General features: G+C 32.9%; 1 protein-coding gene and 1 pseudogene across 11 annotated transcripts in view; both read left to right on the top strand.

Moving 5' to 3' along the window:
- LOC107519877 (WD repeat containing planar cell polarity effector) overlaps window positions 1-19,700 on the top strand; it is a 298,814-nt gene that overhangs the window by 63,730 nt on the left and 215,384 nt on the right. For 2 of the 11 annotated variants that reach the window (XM_036225126.1, XM_036225122.1), the window contains exons 1-3: window positions 17,079-17,120; window positions 17,690-18,004; window positions 19,625-19,695. In XM_036225126.1, the coding sequence (XP_036081019.1) occupies window positions 19,638-19,695 (58 nt within the window). In that variant the 5' untranslated portion in view covers window positions 17,079-17,120; window positions 17,690-18,004; window positions 19,625-19,637. Of the gene's footprint in view, window positions 1-9,484; window positions 9,566-13,391; window positions 13,477-17,072; window positions 17,121-17,689; window positions 18,005-19,624; window positions 19,696-19,700 lie in introns of those variants that run through there. The other 9 variants (XM_036225125.1, XM_036225124.1, XM_036225128.1 and 6 more) reach the window with 8 other exon arrangements.
- On the top strand, window positions 149-5,079 carry LOC107519879 (annotated as a pseudogene).

Here is a 19,700-nt window from a genome sequence, read left to right as displayed (position 1 = left end):
TCCATTCAGCTACCCTATGCCTTTTGTTTGGAGCGTTTAATCTATTTACACTTAAAGTAATTGTTGATAGATATGTAATTATTGTCATTTTATTACTAATATTTTTTGTCTTCTTAAAGAAGATGCTTTAAGATTCGTAATACTGGTTTAGTGATGATGAACTCCATTAACTTTTTCTTGTCTGGGAAGCTCTTCATCTATCTTTTGATTCTAAATGATACCTTTGCTGGGTAGAGTAATATAGAGTGGGCTTTAGGGCAAAACATGATCATAAATCTAGGATTGTCCTTGTTTTATTCCACTGATATTTAAATATCAGGTAATAATTTCCTACTACATTAGGGAATTATTAATATTTTAAACTGTGATGATGTATACCTGTGTTGAATATATTAAAGTGAAATTGATCTCTTCTCAGAGGACTTTAGTGGTTATTCACAGGCCTTCATTTCAATAAGAAAAGGCTGTTTTTTTCCTGAGTTACCTACTTTAGTTCTCCATTCAACCACTGAAACAAAATACTAAAAGTATTATGTAAGTGATTATGCTGTGACAAACCATTAGTAAAGGTGAAAATAACCAATCGGGGGAGAAAGTATGAAGGAAGATCCAATCACAATATAAAAGGATTCACTGCAGAATTCTTATAAACTGTATTTAGGGTTTTTTACATTTCATTAAGAACTTTTCATAGAGACTGAGTGGTGGAGAACATAATGAGAGCCACTACCAAATGAGGGTAGTCAAAATAGAAATAAAGCTTCTCTTATATAATACGGTAACTTAAAAGGAAGACATTAATTTATTTAATAATCAGCCATGAAAGACGAATGGTTCATTTTGGAGCTTATTTTCATATTACTTGTAAAGTTTGCTAAGCAAATAGTATAAAGATTCTTAGTGCTTAAGTAATACTATTTTAAATCAGATGTTTTGGATACATCAGTTTACTTACAAGCTATTGATACACTAATTAAAAATAATCCTTAAATAGTCTTTCAAGTAACTTCCTCCAAGGCATTCTAAGCAAAATAAATTTAGCCAGAAAAGAGGTTCGTTCAATCTATGTCTTTCTCCATGGATTAATTATACAAGTCTAAATTGACACCTGTCTCAGGTGCTTAAGCAGAAGCTTAACTAAAAGGCTTTATTAACAAAGCATTTAGGTGGAGGGAGGTAGAATAGAAAGAGCACTACACAGATAATCTGTGGACAGGAATTTTAGTCCTAAGTGTTCCCCTAACAAACTGACTGAACTTGTGCAAATTAATTTCTTCCCTGGACCTCAGTTTTCATATCTGTAAATTAAGAGGGTCAGAGTCCATCAGCGTTGATTTGAGAATGGGAGAGGAGGAGGCAAATCGACAACTTGGAGAAACTATTTTTTGCCCAGAAAAAATACTTCTATGCACACACAGACACACACACTCACACATACTACAAGTGCATGTGCATACATACACAGTATGTAATTTCAGAAGGTTACTGTGAGGATTAAAAGAAATAGTGATTATAAAGCACATTTAGTAGATTTTTAAAAATGTTTTCCCCTTTACTTCCCCACAGTAGGAGGGTTCTTCAGCTTCTTAAGTTTTGTTAATAGCTATGGAAAAAAGTTTTCAAGTCTCTTTTTATGGGGGGAAAAAAAGAGTTTAAAGTATACAAATATCAAGTTGCATGAAATATTCCCCTTTTTATAAGAAGCCCTTTCTTTCAACAGTTACTTGGGTTTATTTTTTAGAGGGGGGTGGCAATCTGTCATCAAAGTGTTGACAAGTGAAATCTGACAAGGTTGAGGTGGTATAGCTGCAGGCTACTTGAAAAATTTTCACCGTCTTTCCTATTTGAAGAGAAAGGATCTCTATCTTTTTAAATTCTTGCTCATTTGCAACAGTCTTTGATTTATATGCTTTTGAAAACAGTAACTCTAAATTGACAAATTATTTTGGCAGTTAGCATTGGTTTAGATAAGAGCATTTCAGTGTTCTCTTGTCTTCAACTCAGTTCTTTAGAAATTATTTCTGAAATTCAATTTATTTTCTCTTCAAAATCACATTTCTTTCTATCAGAGTGTAGCATAAAGCCATATTTATGAAATTACAATCTAGAATTATCATGATCACATTACCAACATTTCTGTTTTCCTCATCTTTTTATTGTTATGATTAAGATACATTCTAAAAACAAGGATTAAGTCCATATTTTTCAAGGTAAGAAAGGTGAGTACATGGATCAGAGGTAGTAGTGCTCCAAGATTATGCTTATGCAAGCATACTTTTTACTCCTAAATTGCCTGATGTAAGACATTGCAATTATTTTGCAAAGTCATGGAAAAATACACTTCAACTAGGTACAAGTCTCTGTGGAATAATGGAAATTGTGCTCAGCAAAATATTTAAAATGAGTATCAGCAGACAAGATGTTTGTATTAACAGGAACCTACAAAATGGCTATTCAAAGATCAACACTGATCTCTAAATGTTAGTGAAATTTAATTTGTTGCATGTAATGAGTAGAAAGAAAAGGAAGCTGGTCACAATGAAGAAGCCATTGATAAATTGTCTAAATGTCAAAACTACTTACAATACAGAAAATGTTAAATTGACAAGATCTATTTAAGCAAATTAAACAGTTTGAACAATGCCCTATACAAGATTTTTTTGCCACAATTTATTTTGGGAAAGTGAAGGGACTTCTTTGTTTTCTAGGTATAGAATCTCTTCTAACTTCTTTTAATAAGAATAATGCATAAGTTCTCTTGGAACATAGGAATCTGTTGCCTTTTGCTCCATCTAGAAATAGCATCATCTGACCAAATTTTAGCAACTGTGAAGAACCACCCTCTGGCTATGGCACTTTGCACAGCCCTTGCTGAATTGAGCTCAATGAGCTTTCTGTTATGTCATATTAAATTTTGAAAAATTGTGACTTCTACGTTCCCTTATTTTCTTACGTAAAAAATTGATAAAATTTTTTAAAGGAATAAATATGTCCAATATATATAGCAAAGGATTGATATTAATACACAAAGAAAAGGATAAAGAACTCAATAGAAAGGTGGGCAAATGCCAGGAATAGGTAATTTTAGAAAATACATGTTTAAAAAGTACGTGAAAAAATGTTTGATCTCTTTAAAAATAGAAAAATGAAACTTAAAAATATAAGAATCCGTATTTTATTTACCTGAATGGCAAAAATTAAAAACTCTGATAATGTTCCATTTTTCTGAGGTTATAGGAAAAGGGCATTCATGTTATAAACTGGTACCATCATTTTGGAGGCTCATTTGACAGTACCAATAAAAACAAAAGGTGTGTGTGTACATTTTCATAGTAGTAGTAGTAGTATTTGTAAGGCAGAAAGTAGAAACAGAATGTTGTTCATTGGGGAATGGTTAATTAAATTGTGATCTCTATCCAGTGGAACACCTTGCAACTATTAAGAAATAAATCTGTATATGCTAACAGAGAGTACCCATGCTATGTTGTTCAGTGAAAGAAAGCAAATTGTATGTATAGTAAATCCTGCCTTTACAAAAATACAAAACAAGTCATTACGGGTGTGGACATACTGTGTATACATCAAGAAAGTCTGGTAGGCCACATGCCATGCTGTGCAGTAGCTCTCTTCAGAGTGGAGAGGGTCGCTGGCAGAGGAGCGTGTTTTAATACCAACAGTTTCATATTGTTTGTATTTTTTTGAAACAAAATATATGCACTTCTAACAAAAATTTTAAATCCAAGAAGAAACAAAAGACCAGATGGAGTGTCTAATGGATTGTAAAGTTTCTTTCTTGATTTTTTGATGGAGGGAAGAGTCAGGGTCTGGGACTGCTGGAGGTGGTGGTGGTGGTGACTGGTATGGATGGTTTCCGCCTGCAGTGGCCCTTCTAAATTCGCCTGTCTTTGGGTCACAGCTCTTGGAATAACTTTACAAAATAAAAGATATTTTATGTCTGCCTTCTGTGCTAGAAATGGACAATGTGCTTTGTAACAGAGCCAGTCTGCTTTCCTCTTTCCCAGGATTGCACTCTTTAGTTAAAATGGTTGTCAATCCCAAAGCTTTTTCAACTGCAGGATCTTCAAGTTCTGATGAGTTTCATGAGGTTACTGCACCTCCCGATATATGCTTTTGAACAATATGGCCTGACGAAACTATGGTACCGTTTGGACCTCAAGATCAGAGATTCCAACTTCCTAGCAATAAAGGTTTTGATTGTTACCTCCGTGGGACCATGTCACAAAAGAAAAGCCAGGGTAATGATGTACCTGTTGAACAAGAAAGTAACAGTGTGGAAACTTACTTTGAAAGTGCCAAGGTAGTGAGCAATCCAGATGTGTCCAGAATTGCTGCGAAGAGATTTTCAGTCATTGTTTACAGACATGACCACCAACAAACTAATGATTCTGACTGTAACACAGAAAACTAAGAATATGACTGTTTGGAGTGAGGAGGTAGAAAATGAAGGAGAAATGGTCCTAGAAAAGTTCATTGATGGTGCTAAGGAAATATGCTTTGCTCTTCAAGCTGAAGGCTATTGGGCCGACTTTATTGACCCATCATCTGGTTTGGTGTTTTTTGGACCATATACAAACAACACTCTTTTTGAAACAGATGAACGCTATTGACATTTAGGATTCTCTGTTGATGATCTTGTCTGCTGGAAAGTGATTTGTAGTTTCTGGGGTACCGTTGTGGTTGTAGGAAGTATCTTTACAAATGCAACACCAGACAGCCATATTATGAAGAAATTGAGTGGAAACTAGCAGTAATGTCATGTAATTTGCTGTACTATTTCTACCAAACATTTGGATTAATCTATAAACACTGTCAAAGGCTTCAGTTTTTAAAATTTACTTATTTCCAGGCATTTATTTCAACATATATGAATTTACAGCAATGGTAGGTGGTTTTTGATTTTTAATCTCATGTTCATTAACATTGTCACTGACTACATGTTGATCACATCCACATTGTACAGAATGTGGTAATTAATGTGTAATCAGGGTATGATTTCCTATTGTTATTTCTCTCTTTTATTGGAAAAATCTAGTTTTAACTATCATTGCCAAAAATAAATCACGCATTTAGTTATAATTATTAATAACAAGTTTCTTCATTTTTTTGTATATTTATAGGTTTCATAGCTTGCTTTAAAAATAAAGACATTATAAACAGTGTTTTTAACATACTGCTTTGTACTTTTCCATTTTGCTTCTACCATTTAATTGCTGAGTGTTATTTGCTAAAGGTAAAATTTCCTAAGTATTACCTTTTAGCATTTATTGAATACTTGTAATGGGTGATCAAATAAATATGTCCCGAATATTTACACTTAACATTTAGCTTGAAAAAGTGTTCTAGACTTCTGATTTAGAACTTTATATGCTATGAGGTAAAACTTATGATACAGAAAAAATTTTTTAAAAATTTAAAATAATAATTTAAAAATAATATTTGAAGGTAAATGTCACTAAGGGAGCTAAGACACTTATTTGATAACTGCTATTTGAATACAATTAAAGGATAAAGTTTTCAGTATTATAGACAATTAGTTGTACAATATCCACTAATAATGCTCAGCTCTTTTCATCTTCAAAGCATTATACAACATTAATGAGTCCTTACATCACTGTTACAAATGTAGGTCAATGTCATTATCCCTATTTTTGCAGGTGGGGAAATTGAGGCAGAGAGGTGAAATGATTTAGGGTAAATTTATTACACTAGAATTAGAATTAAGATATTTTGGGTTGGGGCCCAGCATTCAGAGCAGTAGAAGCCACACCTTTACAAGACTTTCTTCTAAAGATAAAACATTACTTCTTGATACAACATTACTTCTCATTAAACCATATTGAGGTCATCTCTACATTAAAATTCAGAAGCAGCGAGTTTGATCCTTATATAACCACTTAACACACACATACCATTTTCTCTTCCAGGGATTTTTGACACTATATTGTCTCAATCTTTTTCACTTAGTCTTTATTGGAGAATTACTGAAATATCGATCCTTGACCTTATTTTTCTTCTGAGATTTTATTCAGTGATTTTAACTTTCCTTTCTGTTTAGAAAACCCTACAGTAGCTTTTATATGGCCCAAACTCCTTTCCTGTGTTTCCAGCTATCAGCTAGACATTTCTACCCATATCTACCCTTATACTTTAAACTCCTACAGTCTAAAATTCAACATAACAACATTAGCAAAACTTGCTCCTCTTCTAGATTAACCTGTTTCTATTTATGTTTTAATCCAGGTTCTGCCCTTGAAACTAGGATATAGCAGGTAGGAACAATATGGATAGGGCATTCCTGAGAACCAGGTGTAGCCATGAAAAATGGTATTTGTTGAGTCGTTTGCCAGGGTGAAGAAGCCAAAGCACAGTTTAAGGAAGAGGAAGATCCAGAGTTACAAACTGAGAGGCAAGGCTAAAGTATAATAGGAGATCAAGTAGCCAGGCTGGCACTAGGAAAATTAAGTTGTGGGTTAAGTAACTGAGCTAGTCATTTTGAACAGAATGCACAGGAACCCTTTTAGCTGGCACATGATGATGGAGATATGTTCAAAGCAAGGGGTACTGTCTGTGCAGTAACCAGATCTTCATCCCCTGGTGGTTACTCCAGATTCTTCCTTCTCTTTCATTTCTACAATTCATCGGTCTTCATATGCTGTCAATTCTTTATTTATATGATCACTTGAATCTGCATATTTATATCCATCTCCCACCATCCCAGTTCAAGTCCTTGTTACTGAATATTGTTGTTATCTGTTACTTTATTCCCTAACAGGTCACTTGTATCAAACCTTCCTTGACTCCTCTAATATTCCTACCCACACAGTTAATCTTCCAACAATGATTCTGATCTGTTGATTACCCTTCCTAAAATATTTTATAAGATCAGAAACTTTTTATTACTCCTCAGTTAGCTACTTAACAGATGTAATTCCAAAGTTTGGCATTCAAAGACTTCCTTAGTGTCTCCCCGATTTCTCTTCTATTTATATACCAAACCAGTTGCTTATTATTTCTCAAATAATCCTTGCATCTTTGTCTAATTTTTATTGTCCCCTCCTTTTTAACTCTCCCTTTATCAAAATCTAACAATTCTCAAATGCCCTCTACTTTCTAAGAACATTTCTTTATTATCAAACTAGTACATCTGCTAAACACTCATAGCCCTTCACGTTGCTAAATTAGTACTTACTATAAATTTCATATTGTTGTTTTTATGGTTATTTTATTGATTACACTAGATTATAGCTATTTGATAGTAGAGACCCTGCTTTATCAATCTTTATCTGTGACTCATGGTAAAATGTCATGCACCTAAAGTGTTCAAAATGTTTGTGATGTTTAATATTTAGATATCATAGGTTTCTCCGAGGTCCAAATGACCCAGTGTTCCTAATACTCCAGTCTTCTGTTATAACAGGTTCAATCCGAGATTGAGGTCTCTTCATTTTGAGACTGCTCTGTCCTTTACATGAGCTTTATAATTGCTTAATTGTTTGGTTTAATGTTGAATGTTTCAAAAAAATTTTTTTTCTGATAACATGATGTTGATTAAATATGTTCATACATATACTTAACAAGTATTAATATAATTCTCTATTGATGCCATTAGATAAGAGATTATTGTGGAATACACTATATTTTATGTAACTTGAAAATTACCCAATGATAACTAGAACCTTATACAATTAACTAGGGGTTTATCTTAAATTCATGCTCTTTGGTTGTCTTTAGTTTTGTACATTTTGAATTTGTGAATAGATGTTTCTCAGAACCTCTTTTGATAATAAATAGCAAATATATGTTCTAAGTTTATGCCCAAGAAACATTCACTTAGGCTCTTTGTGGCATCTTGCTCATAAACGTTCATCTTGCGTGTCTTGTTGGTACCATAGTACCGTAATATCATTTACCGTTGTTAAACTACACAAGTGTCTTCTCTTTGTTAATTCTTTCTTTCCCATAATGTTTTACATTCGGGTTTTATTTGCCCTCAAGCTTCCTGTTCTTTCCAAAGTAGTCTAACTAGCTGACTTCAGAAACCAGGGAAAGCAAATATTTGGCAGATTTATTTAGTAGCAAGTTATCTTTACTTCTAAAACATAGTTTTTACTTCAAAAGAGGAAAAAGTGTAACAAGTCACAGTATCTTAGTGCAGCTGTTCCTATTTTGCATGTTACTTTCTAAAAATTTAGTCTATATGTAACAATTATTCTTCAGGCAAATAAATATTGTAAGGTAAACTATTTGGGATGGAAGGCTTTAAACTTTTGAGGATGTAAATACAAAGTAAAATGGGCTCTCTCGGATCCTCTTATCTCTCAGTCCTCAAAATTTGGGCTATTGTAGATTCTCCCCCCTATTCCATTAAGAAAAAAAAAAAAAAAACTCATCTAGATTTAGGTGAAGCCCAAATTAAATTATGCTTCTTATTCTCTCTTGGAAACTGGAAGTTTAGATTCACAATGGCCTTCTGATATCTATACCTATCATCAATTACCCTATGAAATTAAACAAAATTTTAAAAGTTAAAAAGATATTTTAAAATAATTGAAAGTTTAGGGGCATTTTTTTTGTTGTTTGGGTTCTTCCTTCTGCTATCGTTTTCATTTGGATAATTCTTTTTCTTATTCATTGTTCAATGTTAGACAGTTTGCTATATTTTTAATTCATTCTTTCATTCACCCCCCCCCCCCCCCCCCCATTTAGCTACTTTTATTCTAGTTCCATGTCATGTGCATTGGGTTTTATCCCCAGAGAAATGCACAAGGGCACTGAGTGGGGCAGCATTTCTCAGCTTCGTTAGGTATTCCCTATTTTATGACCTTTTATAAAGGTCAAAATCTAGCATTCTTCTGAAATTCTTTCCTTCCCCCTTTCAAAACAACTATTTATGCACTAATACAATATTTGAATAATACCAGTTCAGTCTTGACTACTTCCTCCAGGCAGATTTTCAAACTAGGAAATTACCAGCATTCTTTTTAAAAGCTGACATTCTTAAGATGCAAGACTTTTAAATGTCTGCATCTTAAAAAAAAAAAAAAAACAAAAAAAACAAAGAAACAAAACTGCATGGTGTAGAGATGACAAGACATCTTGAGGACTAAAAGGATATTAATTTCGTCCCTTCCCACCATGCCCATTTAGTTATTATTATAGATTTTTACAGATTTGTTTTTACTCCATTAAGTCTCTCTAATTTTATATGGCATTACTTGTCAGATGTTTGAAGTTCCGTGGAAAAGGATGAATAATCCACATTTGACTATCTTTTGCCCCCTGATAATGCACGTACCCTGCAAAGACTTCTCTGTAACCACGCCTATTTTGGGGAGTCCACAGGAGTTGTCACATTGTTTATAAACAAATCCAATCATTTACTAATGGACATTGCCATTTTCTCACTTGCTTTACCTGCTTGCAGGCCTGCTTTATCAACTGATTTTTGCTGCCATTTCTTCAGGTGTATGGATTACTCTTTGGCCACCATGTCTACTTTTGCTAAGTGCGGATCCCATTTTGTCTGGATACCGCTGCTCTCACTGTGAGTACTGGGCATCACCCCTGCAGTCACTTTACCACCCTTATACCACATACTCCCTGTGGGGCCACAGAAGGGTCCTTTATAAAGTACAAAGTCATTACCCTCTTTTATCCTTTTTAGTGGAAACTAGAGCAGTGTTGCATGTACATCAGCGCATTTAGAAAACTAGCTTGTACATTTTTCTCAGTCCTTCCACCCCCATTAGAACCAGACATGAATCCTTTGGTGCTGAGTTGGAAGACAAGTCTGGATCATACACTCTACACTGTACTATTCTCAGAATTCCCTCTAATGTTCAAATGCATGAAGGTTAAGGGTTTTGCTCTTGACATTTGAAGCTCTCCGCACACCTCATTTTGCTTATTTTCCCCAACACTGTGTGATTTCTGAGTAGTTCAGGACTTGAAAAGTTAGTAAAGATATGGGCAGTGGATCTATTGCTTTTCTAGTTAAAAACATTCTTGCTTCTTAGAAATAGCCAATGTGGATTACAAAGAAAATTATACACCACTCTCCATTTTTGTTATCGAGAAAGTTTTGACAAATTCTTTGTTATTGAATTGACTTAAACTGAAAAATAAAATTTCAAGTGCAGTCTTCTTTTGATATGTAAGTAAGGTGTTACCTTTTTGGTTTCAGTTAAAAAATTTTTATATTTAATTTTGTATGATAAACCTTTTTATGTAGCTACTAAAGCTAAACTTCAGCCTCGTCTTTGCTCAAATTGTCATACATTCTAAATATTGGTATTTGGATAAACACTACCTTGAGGAATTTGAATTTTTATTTTCTAGTGTAGTCTAGAAGTTGGGACTTTCATTGCCCAATATCAGAGGAAATATGTACCTGTTTCGTCACATCCTTCTTCCCTATCCCAATGAAATATTAACAAGTCATTTGTATGTCCTAATTCAAATACTTTTTTATATAGAAACTCAGCATACAGATATTTTTCCTTTCTAAAAATCCCTATATTGTGCTTAGTAACCATTCATTCATTTCACCTTAAATAACTATATCAAGTGAGAGATCATATTTAATACTTTTTTTTAAATATAAATTTGTGTAGTGCTAGACATATTGAGTAATAGTATCAGCAGCATCAACAATGGCAACAATAAGGTAATTGAATAATGGTACCCTCAATACAGTCCTAAGGGGGGAGGTAGAGATGGTACAGAGGGTCAAATATAGGGGTTAGGGAGAGGATGAAATGGGTAAAGGGATCGAATATATGGTAGCTGAAGGAAACTGGACTTTGAGTGGTAAACCCACAATAGAATATATAGATGTCAAATTATAATGTACACCTGAAAATTATATAATTGTATTAACCAATGTTACATCAATAAACTTAATAAAAAATAAAAAAAAAAACCAACAATGTTCCAATGTGACATTGAAAGGCAAAAAAATAAAAAAAATAAAAAAAATACAGTCCAGAAGTAGGACCTTTATTATACCCATTTTATAGCTGGGGTAACTTAGAAATAGAGAAGTTAAGTAATTTGTTCAAGTTAGCTAGTAAGCTGAGAAGTTAGCATAAGGACTTAAGAGTCTCCAGTCCACATAATAAGCTTAATCAGTGCAAAATAACTATTTACTTAGTTCATTAACTAATTCTTTAAATAAACATTCCAGACCTTACCCATCCAAATGAGAAGGGTACAGTTTACATAGTCTAATACCATAAATATTTTACAGTTTTTAAAAGTATAACTATAAAGTAAAAATTCTGAAATAAGCCTCATAAAGCTAACTGAAAGCATTTCCAAAGAACAGAGCTTTCAGCAATCTCACTAGAGTCATTCCTCAGGGAACAACTCTGAAAGATAATATTCAATGGAATCAAAAAATCATAATTTGCTTAATATCTCTTTTTCCTTGCTTCCACCTGATAAGGTACTGCATCCTCTTTCATAGTAATACAGTCCACAGCTCTCCTACCTGTGTACAGTGGCAGCCAGCTTTTGGTTAGAGTGGGGCAGATCAAGTGTTTGAAGGATCCTTTGTTTCATCTCTAACCTTCTAAGATACTTTAGTACAAGGAAAAGAGTGAATTCAGATCAATCTAAAATTTGCTGTTGTTACTATAGCCTGTTTCTTTTCTACCCCTTTCAACTTAATTTTCTGTCACTTTCTGCCATGCATCTTGATCTTACCACCATCCCTGGACATCATTCATTCATTCATTCATTCATTCATTTACTTACTTACTTACTTATTTACTTATTTACTTATTTACTCACTCAAACTATTATATACTTGATTTCCCAAACCTCTGGATAGCCAAATACAGTGGAGCACTGTGGTTGCAAGCCCAGACTCTGGAGCCAGTCTGCTTAGATTCAAAGCCTGCCTCCACTACCTGCTGGCTGTGTGACCTCCCTGTGCCTTGTTTTCCTCATTATTGCAGTAATGATGGTACTAATTCAAAGAGTAGCTATGAGGATTAAATGAGTTAATACATGTAAAATGTTTAGGACAATGCTTGTTATGAGGTAAGTACTTCGTATTGTCTGTTATTATCATCATCATTTTCATCTTCATTTAACTGGTGAAATCCTATATTTCTTTGAGGTCCCGCTAACATTTCACAACTTCTCTGTAACTTTTTTTGGAGGCCCAGTGTTTCAGGCAGGCTTGGGTCTTTCTTTTATGCTGCCATTTTAATAACTAGTACATTGCGTCTTGTTAGTTGAACATGCACCTGTTTCTTGAAGATTGTTAAGCACATTGGGGTCAAATGTAAAGGTGAAGGAAGGGCCTAAGAATTTTGTACTATGTCTAAAATTATTTTAGATTATCACCCATAAGAGTAGTATGGAAAATATTTTTTGTCACTTCTGATGTTAAAGAAGCTGAGGGCTTATTCCTCCATCTAAAAGATAACTTAAGATATATTTAAAGCTTTTTTTGTTATTCAGAAGTTTGTTGGAAAGAACAATTCTTTTATGATCTCCAGAAAGAAAATGTTGCTAGTTTACTGTACATATTTCTAATACACAGTAAAGTGTACATATAGTGTGATACTATATATATATTTACTAGCAAACATTTGAAAGTTACATAAATGCTTTTCAAATATTTGTAAAATGTTGACTTTTTTTTTCTGATTGAGATTGGTCTTCTCCCAGTTAGTCCAAACCGATTAGGTTCTACTTGGTTACCAACAGAAGTATCAATAATGTCCATCACTAACCCCTACTAGTAAAGCTGAGAGGAAATACAGTATACACTCTTTTTTTTAAATGCAGTCAGAGTAGAATATCTAGGTCTATTAGGATGTGCAGATTAACAAAGGAATTTGAAAGCTAATGTGGTTTCACACAGTTTACTTCCAAGTACATGTGTTTATTATAATAGTAATATATACTATTTACCTAGTAAATTTCACTTTAATTAGTCTGTATGTGAGAAATCATAAATATTTGCTTTGTATATAAAAAACACATCACAAAATGTGTTTTTTGCTTAATAACTACTCAACAGATGTTTCCTTAAAAATGTTTTTAAAAATCCTTAAATACTAAATAATTCTAAATATACTCAGACCTTTAAAAAACAGACATATGTTTTTGAAAACTCATGTATATTCTTATTACATTTCTCAGTAACAATACTAAATCTAAGCAGTGTATTTTTTCTTTTTCTAGCATTTATTTCTGGATGGTTAACCAAAGCGATATTAAAGGGTGTTTATTCTAATGAACCATATCTCAAATATCAGTAGTGGCAAATAATTCTATTATATCTAAGGGATCTTGGTTTTATTGGCAATAGAAGATAATTAATTGGCACCTCTTTTTAATTATTTTAGAAACAGGACAGAGATTCCTTCTGCCATCAGATGTCTTTCTGCTTGACTGAATTGCACCTGTGGTCTTTGAAGAATACCTTACACATTGGGGGTAAATGAGCTCTGGATTAATTTCAGTATTTTTCAAATATAAGTTACAATTTATGAATAAATACTACCAAAGGTAGAGCCTAGATTCTCCAGCTGGAGTTGCATTATTTTCTTTATGCTTAATGAAAAATTGACTAATGGAAAATATTTCTTTTAGTTGCTCTGATTGACTTGTTTTTGTCAACTTGAGTTAGATTTTCTATTGTGAAAATTAATTTTATTGGCTTAATCTTAGGATGCATACATGTTCAATCTTTTGCTGGGATTGTTCATAATAATTGTTTATATTCTTTAGTATATGCTGGCTAGCTAATGGTAAAGGTGTTTCTATTTCATATTAATATATCAAATGTAGAGCTAAGATGTACAATTATATATCTGTTCTTTGCATTTTACATTTTTTTGAAGGAAGGTAGTAATGTAAGTAATATAAGTTTTAACAATTCTTATTAGTATTATAGAATAAAGTACATATCATTAGGATACATCTTTTACAAAATCTTTTTTTATTTGATTATCCAAAGCAACTCTTGTATTTAAGGGGACAGTTTTATTTATATACCTTTAGCATCATTACTAAGAAAATGGTTAACCTTACAAAGGATCATATCTTTATATCAAATATATAATTACAAATGAATGTCATTATAATTTTATTGTTTACCTAATTGCTTGAAATTTATAGGAATAGAACTTCCAGTTAAACAAGTTGGATTTAACACACATTTGCATCCTTCTGAAATTCTTCTAAAATGAGAGTAAATGAATTAAAATAAAGAAGGAATAAACCCACAAGGACTAAGAGATTAGGAGGGCAGACAATTGCAGTTGGATGATTTTTGGAAGATGGAAGGGATGGAGGAATTAGTAAAGCTTAAAAATCTGACTATCAAACATTTACAGAGGAGAATTCCAATGACAGCAGCCAATTTGTGTCTCAAAACTCTAGAAAGATACTTTAGAAGTTGGGGATGTGGTATGAGGGTGACAACAAAGAGACTTGAAAGTCTGCTTAAGAAGTAGTGAGATACCTTTCATATTGTGGGAATATTTAATTAGGGTGGCTGTAAACTTGGGGACACCAGCCCGAGTAGAAGACGACAGTGGAGAGGTACTGAACAAAAACAGGGATGAAATGAAAGCCTACATACTGATGGATAAGATCCTCTTAATTTCACTTGGTTCTGAGAATGTTGTAACCTCTTGTACACTTTCTAAGAAAGAGCTTGAGGGGAGGCCTCTCTGGAATGACTGCATGGCCTCAGAGAGAAAACCTATTCACACTAACATTTGGGGAGATCCTTGAGTGAAACATCGTGGTGCCTGGCTGATCAGTGAAGTCCACCAATTGGCAGGCCCTGTTCATGTACATACTCTGTACTTTTTTCATGTACTTTTTTATATTCCCACCAATAATTACATTCCCGCAAATGTTTCCTTTTACACATCCTTGCCAATGCTTATTTCTTGTTTTTATTTTTAATTATTATTTTTTATTATAGTCATTCTAATTTGAAACAATTGCGAACTTACAGAAAACTTTTCTATACAGGGAATTTTTTTTCTTGAACCATTTGAGAGTAAGTTACAGACTTAATGCTTCACCACCCTCAAATGCATTAGTGTGTTTCCTATAGAAAGGAGGTACCCTGCATCACCACCATATAACCATCAAAATCAAGACATTAACAATAATAGTAGAACTGGCATCTAATACTCAGAGTTTTACCAGTTGTCCCACCGATGTCTTTTTTTAAGCCGGGGATCTTGTTTAGAATCACATGTTGCATTTAGTCGTCATGTCTCTTTAGTCTCGTTCATTCCGAAACCAATCTTTTATCTTTTTAATTTTTATTTAATTTAAACTTTTGTAACCTTAGCCCTTTTGAAGACTCCTCACAATTAAGTTCATATTATGCATGTCCGGTGGGAATATCCTAGAAGTGCTTCTCTGTTCCCTATTGGGTGGTGCACAATTTCATTTTGTGTCTTTACTATTGATGTTCAAGATCATTTGATTAAGATGGTGTCTCCTAGGCTTCTCCACTGCAAAGTTACTTTCTCCTTTGGAATTACTTAGTATTTGGTAGGAAAATATCTTGAAATTACACAAATATCCTCTTTCTCATTAAACTTTAAATATATTATTTATTCTAAGACACTATGTCAGGTCAACTGTCTGCATAGACAGCTTCCTCATTCAGCTTAGGCTCTGACACTCTATGTGGGGTAGATCCTCTTATGCGGATACCTTCTTGCCCTGCTTGAATTTTGTCAGCCTCACTTCAGGACAGATAAAAGAGGTCAGACTTGTGCACGTAATTTAGGATCCTTTATGATCTTCATGTGCTAATCTAGAGTTATTAATATTTGGATGCACGGAATGACAAAATATTAAAATAGAGGATATTGCCAGAATATATAATGCCTATGGTTCTTATATTAAAAAAAAAAACTTTTTAAATTAAAGTATAATATATGTATTGAAAATTATAAGGGTACTATTTGAACTGTCAAAAAGTGAACACACCCGTAAAATCATCACCCAGGTCAAGAAATAAAATATTATCAGTACCTTAAAAGTCCTACTCATGACCTTTCCCAATCACTCTTTATTAGATATTTTCAATCGAATAGAAATAGACTGCATTCTTTAAAATTACATGTCCAAATTAATGGCATGAATGAAGGAATAGAGCATCAGTACGTACACATGCTTGACTATTTTGAAAACTTTTTGAAAAGTTAATTATAGCTGTAATGTATTTTTTTGAAGTTTCATAAGTTTGAGAAAGTTTGGAGCACGTCAATCACTAGGGGGCAGCCTGTACTGCTTCCACTTCTTTAGAAACAGTTGTATCCTTTTGTTAGTAACCAGAATTATTTTGCACAAAAGGGAAGAAATGTTACTTCAAAGAAAGAAATATTTCACTATTCACAGATAGAAAGAAAATGGACACAGTTATTTTGTTCTCCCGTAATTAAATTGCAAGAGCAGATTCCTTGATTAAATCATTTCAGCATCTAGGAAGCCTAGCTTTGCTTCTTTTGTAGCCCCAGCAGAGCATCTGGATTTGAATGGGTTTGGAAGGTTTACTGAGTCTAAATGAGCTTCAGATATTTTATCCATACCTTACTCTAATCCTCTCTTTCTTTCCTGCACATTCCCCACCAAACACCATACTAGACTTAAGCTAAATAGAAAAGAAAGCCACAGTCAACGGTTAGGGCATTTTCTTCCATCCACTGATTTCATTTGACATTGCTTAGTGGCAGTTTCTTTTGGTAGCGCCCTGTGAAAAATATCCAGAAGTGTGAAAGAGAAAAGGTGGTCTTCCTTGATTTCAGTTCTTTACTACTCCTGTCCCCATGCCATTCTAGTTTTGTGTAAATCTTTTCTAATTAGATTGATAAACCGCATATCCCTAAGAGATGAACTCATGTTCAGATACTTTTGAACTACTTTATTTCTAGTAACATAAAAAGATTTCTGCCCTCCTCCCTGCCTTATACTCCCACCCTGCATGTAGTATGGTTTAGCTTCTTATTCTCCAGAACTTTCTATCATAATCTAATGTCATTTGTTCCTTTTTATAGGTAGAGATATTGGGATATACCAGTATTATGACAAGAAAGATCCACCAGGTAAAGTACCTATTCTACTCAACTAATTTTTATAAATTAAATATTCTAAACTACATAATACTGACCATTAAACACTTTTTATGAGCTTTAGATAAATTCTAGAATTTTAAGAAAAGTCACCTCTTTTTTAGAAAGTGCTGAGGTTGATATCTGTTCTATATAAAATAAAGCAATATGAGGAAATGCTGTAGAAGAGCATGAAAATTTTTATTTTACTTCTGATGAGACTGAAAACTGGACAGTCTATTCACGTTTATTTATCAATGTCCCAGTAGAGGGCATTGTTAATGCATGAGTCCCACTGATACCGGCCTCCTGGATCCTCACCTGATATCTGAAATAGGCATTTCTGAGTGAATGATCAATTTTCTTTATCTGATTAATCCTGTTAATCCCAGAAGTTTCATGATGGGCCAAAAGGTCTTTCTAGCTAGAGTTACTTCCTGGTTTGGTCTCTGTTGAAGTGAGGCTTGTGTGGGCATCCTGTGTGCTCAGCTTGGTGGTTAATAGGCTGACTTCATGGTTCTGATGACAGACTGAAACAGCGTCTGTTCTGGGCTCTATTGCAGTTCCCTTCCCTATCTGATGAGATTGGAAGCTCAGGATATTGGCCCACCTGTTGTGCTACATAAGCCTTTTCACTGCAAATTTAGAAAATACCTCTATGAAATGAAAACATCCGAAACATCAAACTGCCTTTGAAAAAGTTGAGCGTAATTTACTAATCAATAATATGTGTGATAATACATTGTATATGTGCATATAAAAATATGAAGTATTATAATAAGAATAATTTCCCTCTTTTTTTTCTTTCCAACTCTCCTGTACCACGATATCAGCGACAGAACATGGTAACTTAGAAGAAAAGCAGAAGCTGGCAGAATGTAAGCTTACTTTATATACATGTATATACACATACATACACACACACATATATATATATTTGGAATTATTATAAACTGGGATTTTAATATCACTGAAGATTCAGTTTTAAAAAATATTTTAAGCTTTTGCACAAATAGGGAATGTTAGTCATTCCAAGTCATAATTATGAATTCCCATTGTTTAGGTTTATAAACATATGAGTAAGAATTATATTTGTTAGGCATTTCTAATTTAGTCCATTGAAATCTCTATCTAGTTTTTATATACTTATGTAAATGTAAACTTTCTTAAGGAACCATATTTATATTATTTAATATATTTAAAATAAGTATCATGCTTAAATTCTGATAACGTTATTTGTACTATTCCTAAATTATTTTATACTTTTTAAGAAAATAAGATCTGTAATGATCAGTATTAGCATTTTATTCTATCTAGTATTTTCTGTTCTAAAATATATAAATATGTTACATATGTAATATTGCTATAGTGTAATATGGTTTTAATGACTTAAATATAATTTAAGTTTTATCTGGAGTATAGGTGAAGCTGAAAATCCTATTCTCTTGTTTGAAATGGTCAAGCTGATATTTAATTTTTAAAAATACTGTATTAGTAGCTCTAACATAGATGTTAAAATTTGCACATAATGCTATATACATAAATTGTTTATAAAGTGAAATTAAATATATAGCAATTTTACTGTAAAATATATAGTAATTCTACTGTAAAATTTTAATGTCTCTATATACTATACAATATGTATACACACAAAACACATACACACACATATATACAACTCTTACTGGGAATTATTATTTAGGAGAATTCAAAGATGAATTCATTTTTGTAATAAAATAGATATCATTATTATCAATTTAATATTTTGTTAATTCTTTTAAACAAAACTATTTTTAGTTTGACTTTGGCTGACATGAAGACTCCACTAAATAATTTTATCTTTTAATTAAATGTATTTCAAACACAACAAAAGCTTATCAGTATTGAATCGTGGTGTAGATTTTAAAGAGAATTATTTTAAATAAAAAAAGAGCATTATTAGTGCCTAATTTGTTAAAATTGGGTTCCCTCAGTTTTTTCCTTAGTTTTAATATGTAAAGCTTTGATGCATCATTAAAATTCATTTTCCTGTATATTTTTTGTATTTTATTTCTTTCCTCACTATATTCATTTACTCATTAGGAATCTTTAGGTCTGAGAAGGCTACTTTGAGAATTTGGGAATTTTTTTTGAATCGAACATTTAATTATTTATATGAAAACGTTATTTCTATGGTAGAGTGGATCATTTACCATTAACAACTAGATTCACAGGCTTAGGAAACTTTCTCAGAATTCTCTTAGCCTTGTTTGTTGTTGTCATAAAATTACAATCAGGAAGATTGTTTTGTGATAAAGATTCTGTTCCTATGACAAAGCCTTTCAAAAGGCTGTCATTTGATGATGGAAATGAAGCATACTTCGCAATTAAAGAGGTGTTTTATTTTAATCTCCCTAGAACATACTGCTAAGCAGAGTTTCCTTTTTGAATAACACTGTTAAGCAGAGTTTCCTTTTTAACTAACTGTATTTATTACATTTTTTTGTTGTTGTTGCCAGCACGAGATTATCCATGGACGCTCAAAAACAGACGCCCAGAAAAACTTCGAGACTCACTCAAGGAGTTGGAGGTATC

This window comes from Rousettus aegyptiacus, unplaced genomic scaffold, assembly GCF_014176215.1.
Source record: "Rousettus aegyptiacus isolate mRouAeg1 unplaced genomic scaffold, mRouAeg1.p scaffold_m13_p_7, whole genome shotgun sequence".
NCBI lineage: Eukaryota > Metazoa > Chordata > Mammalia > Chiroptera > Pteropodidae > Rousettus > Rousettus aegyptiacus.
Note: the sequence above shows the minus strand (reverse complement) of the source record. Positions and strands in the feature narration are given on the sequence as shown.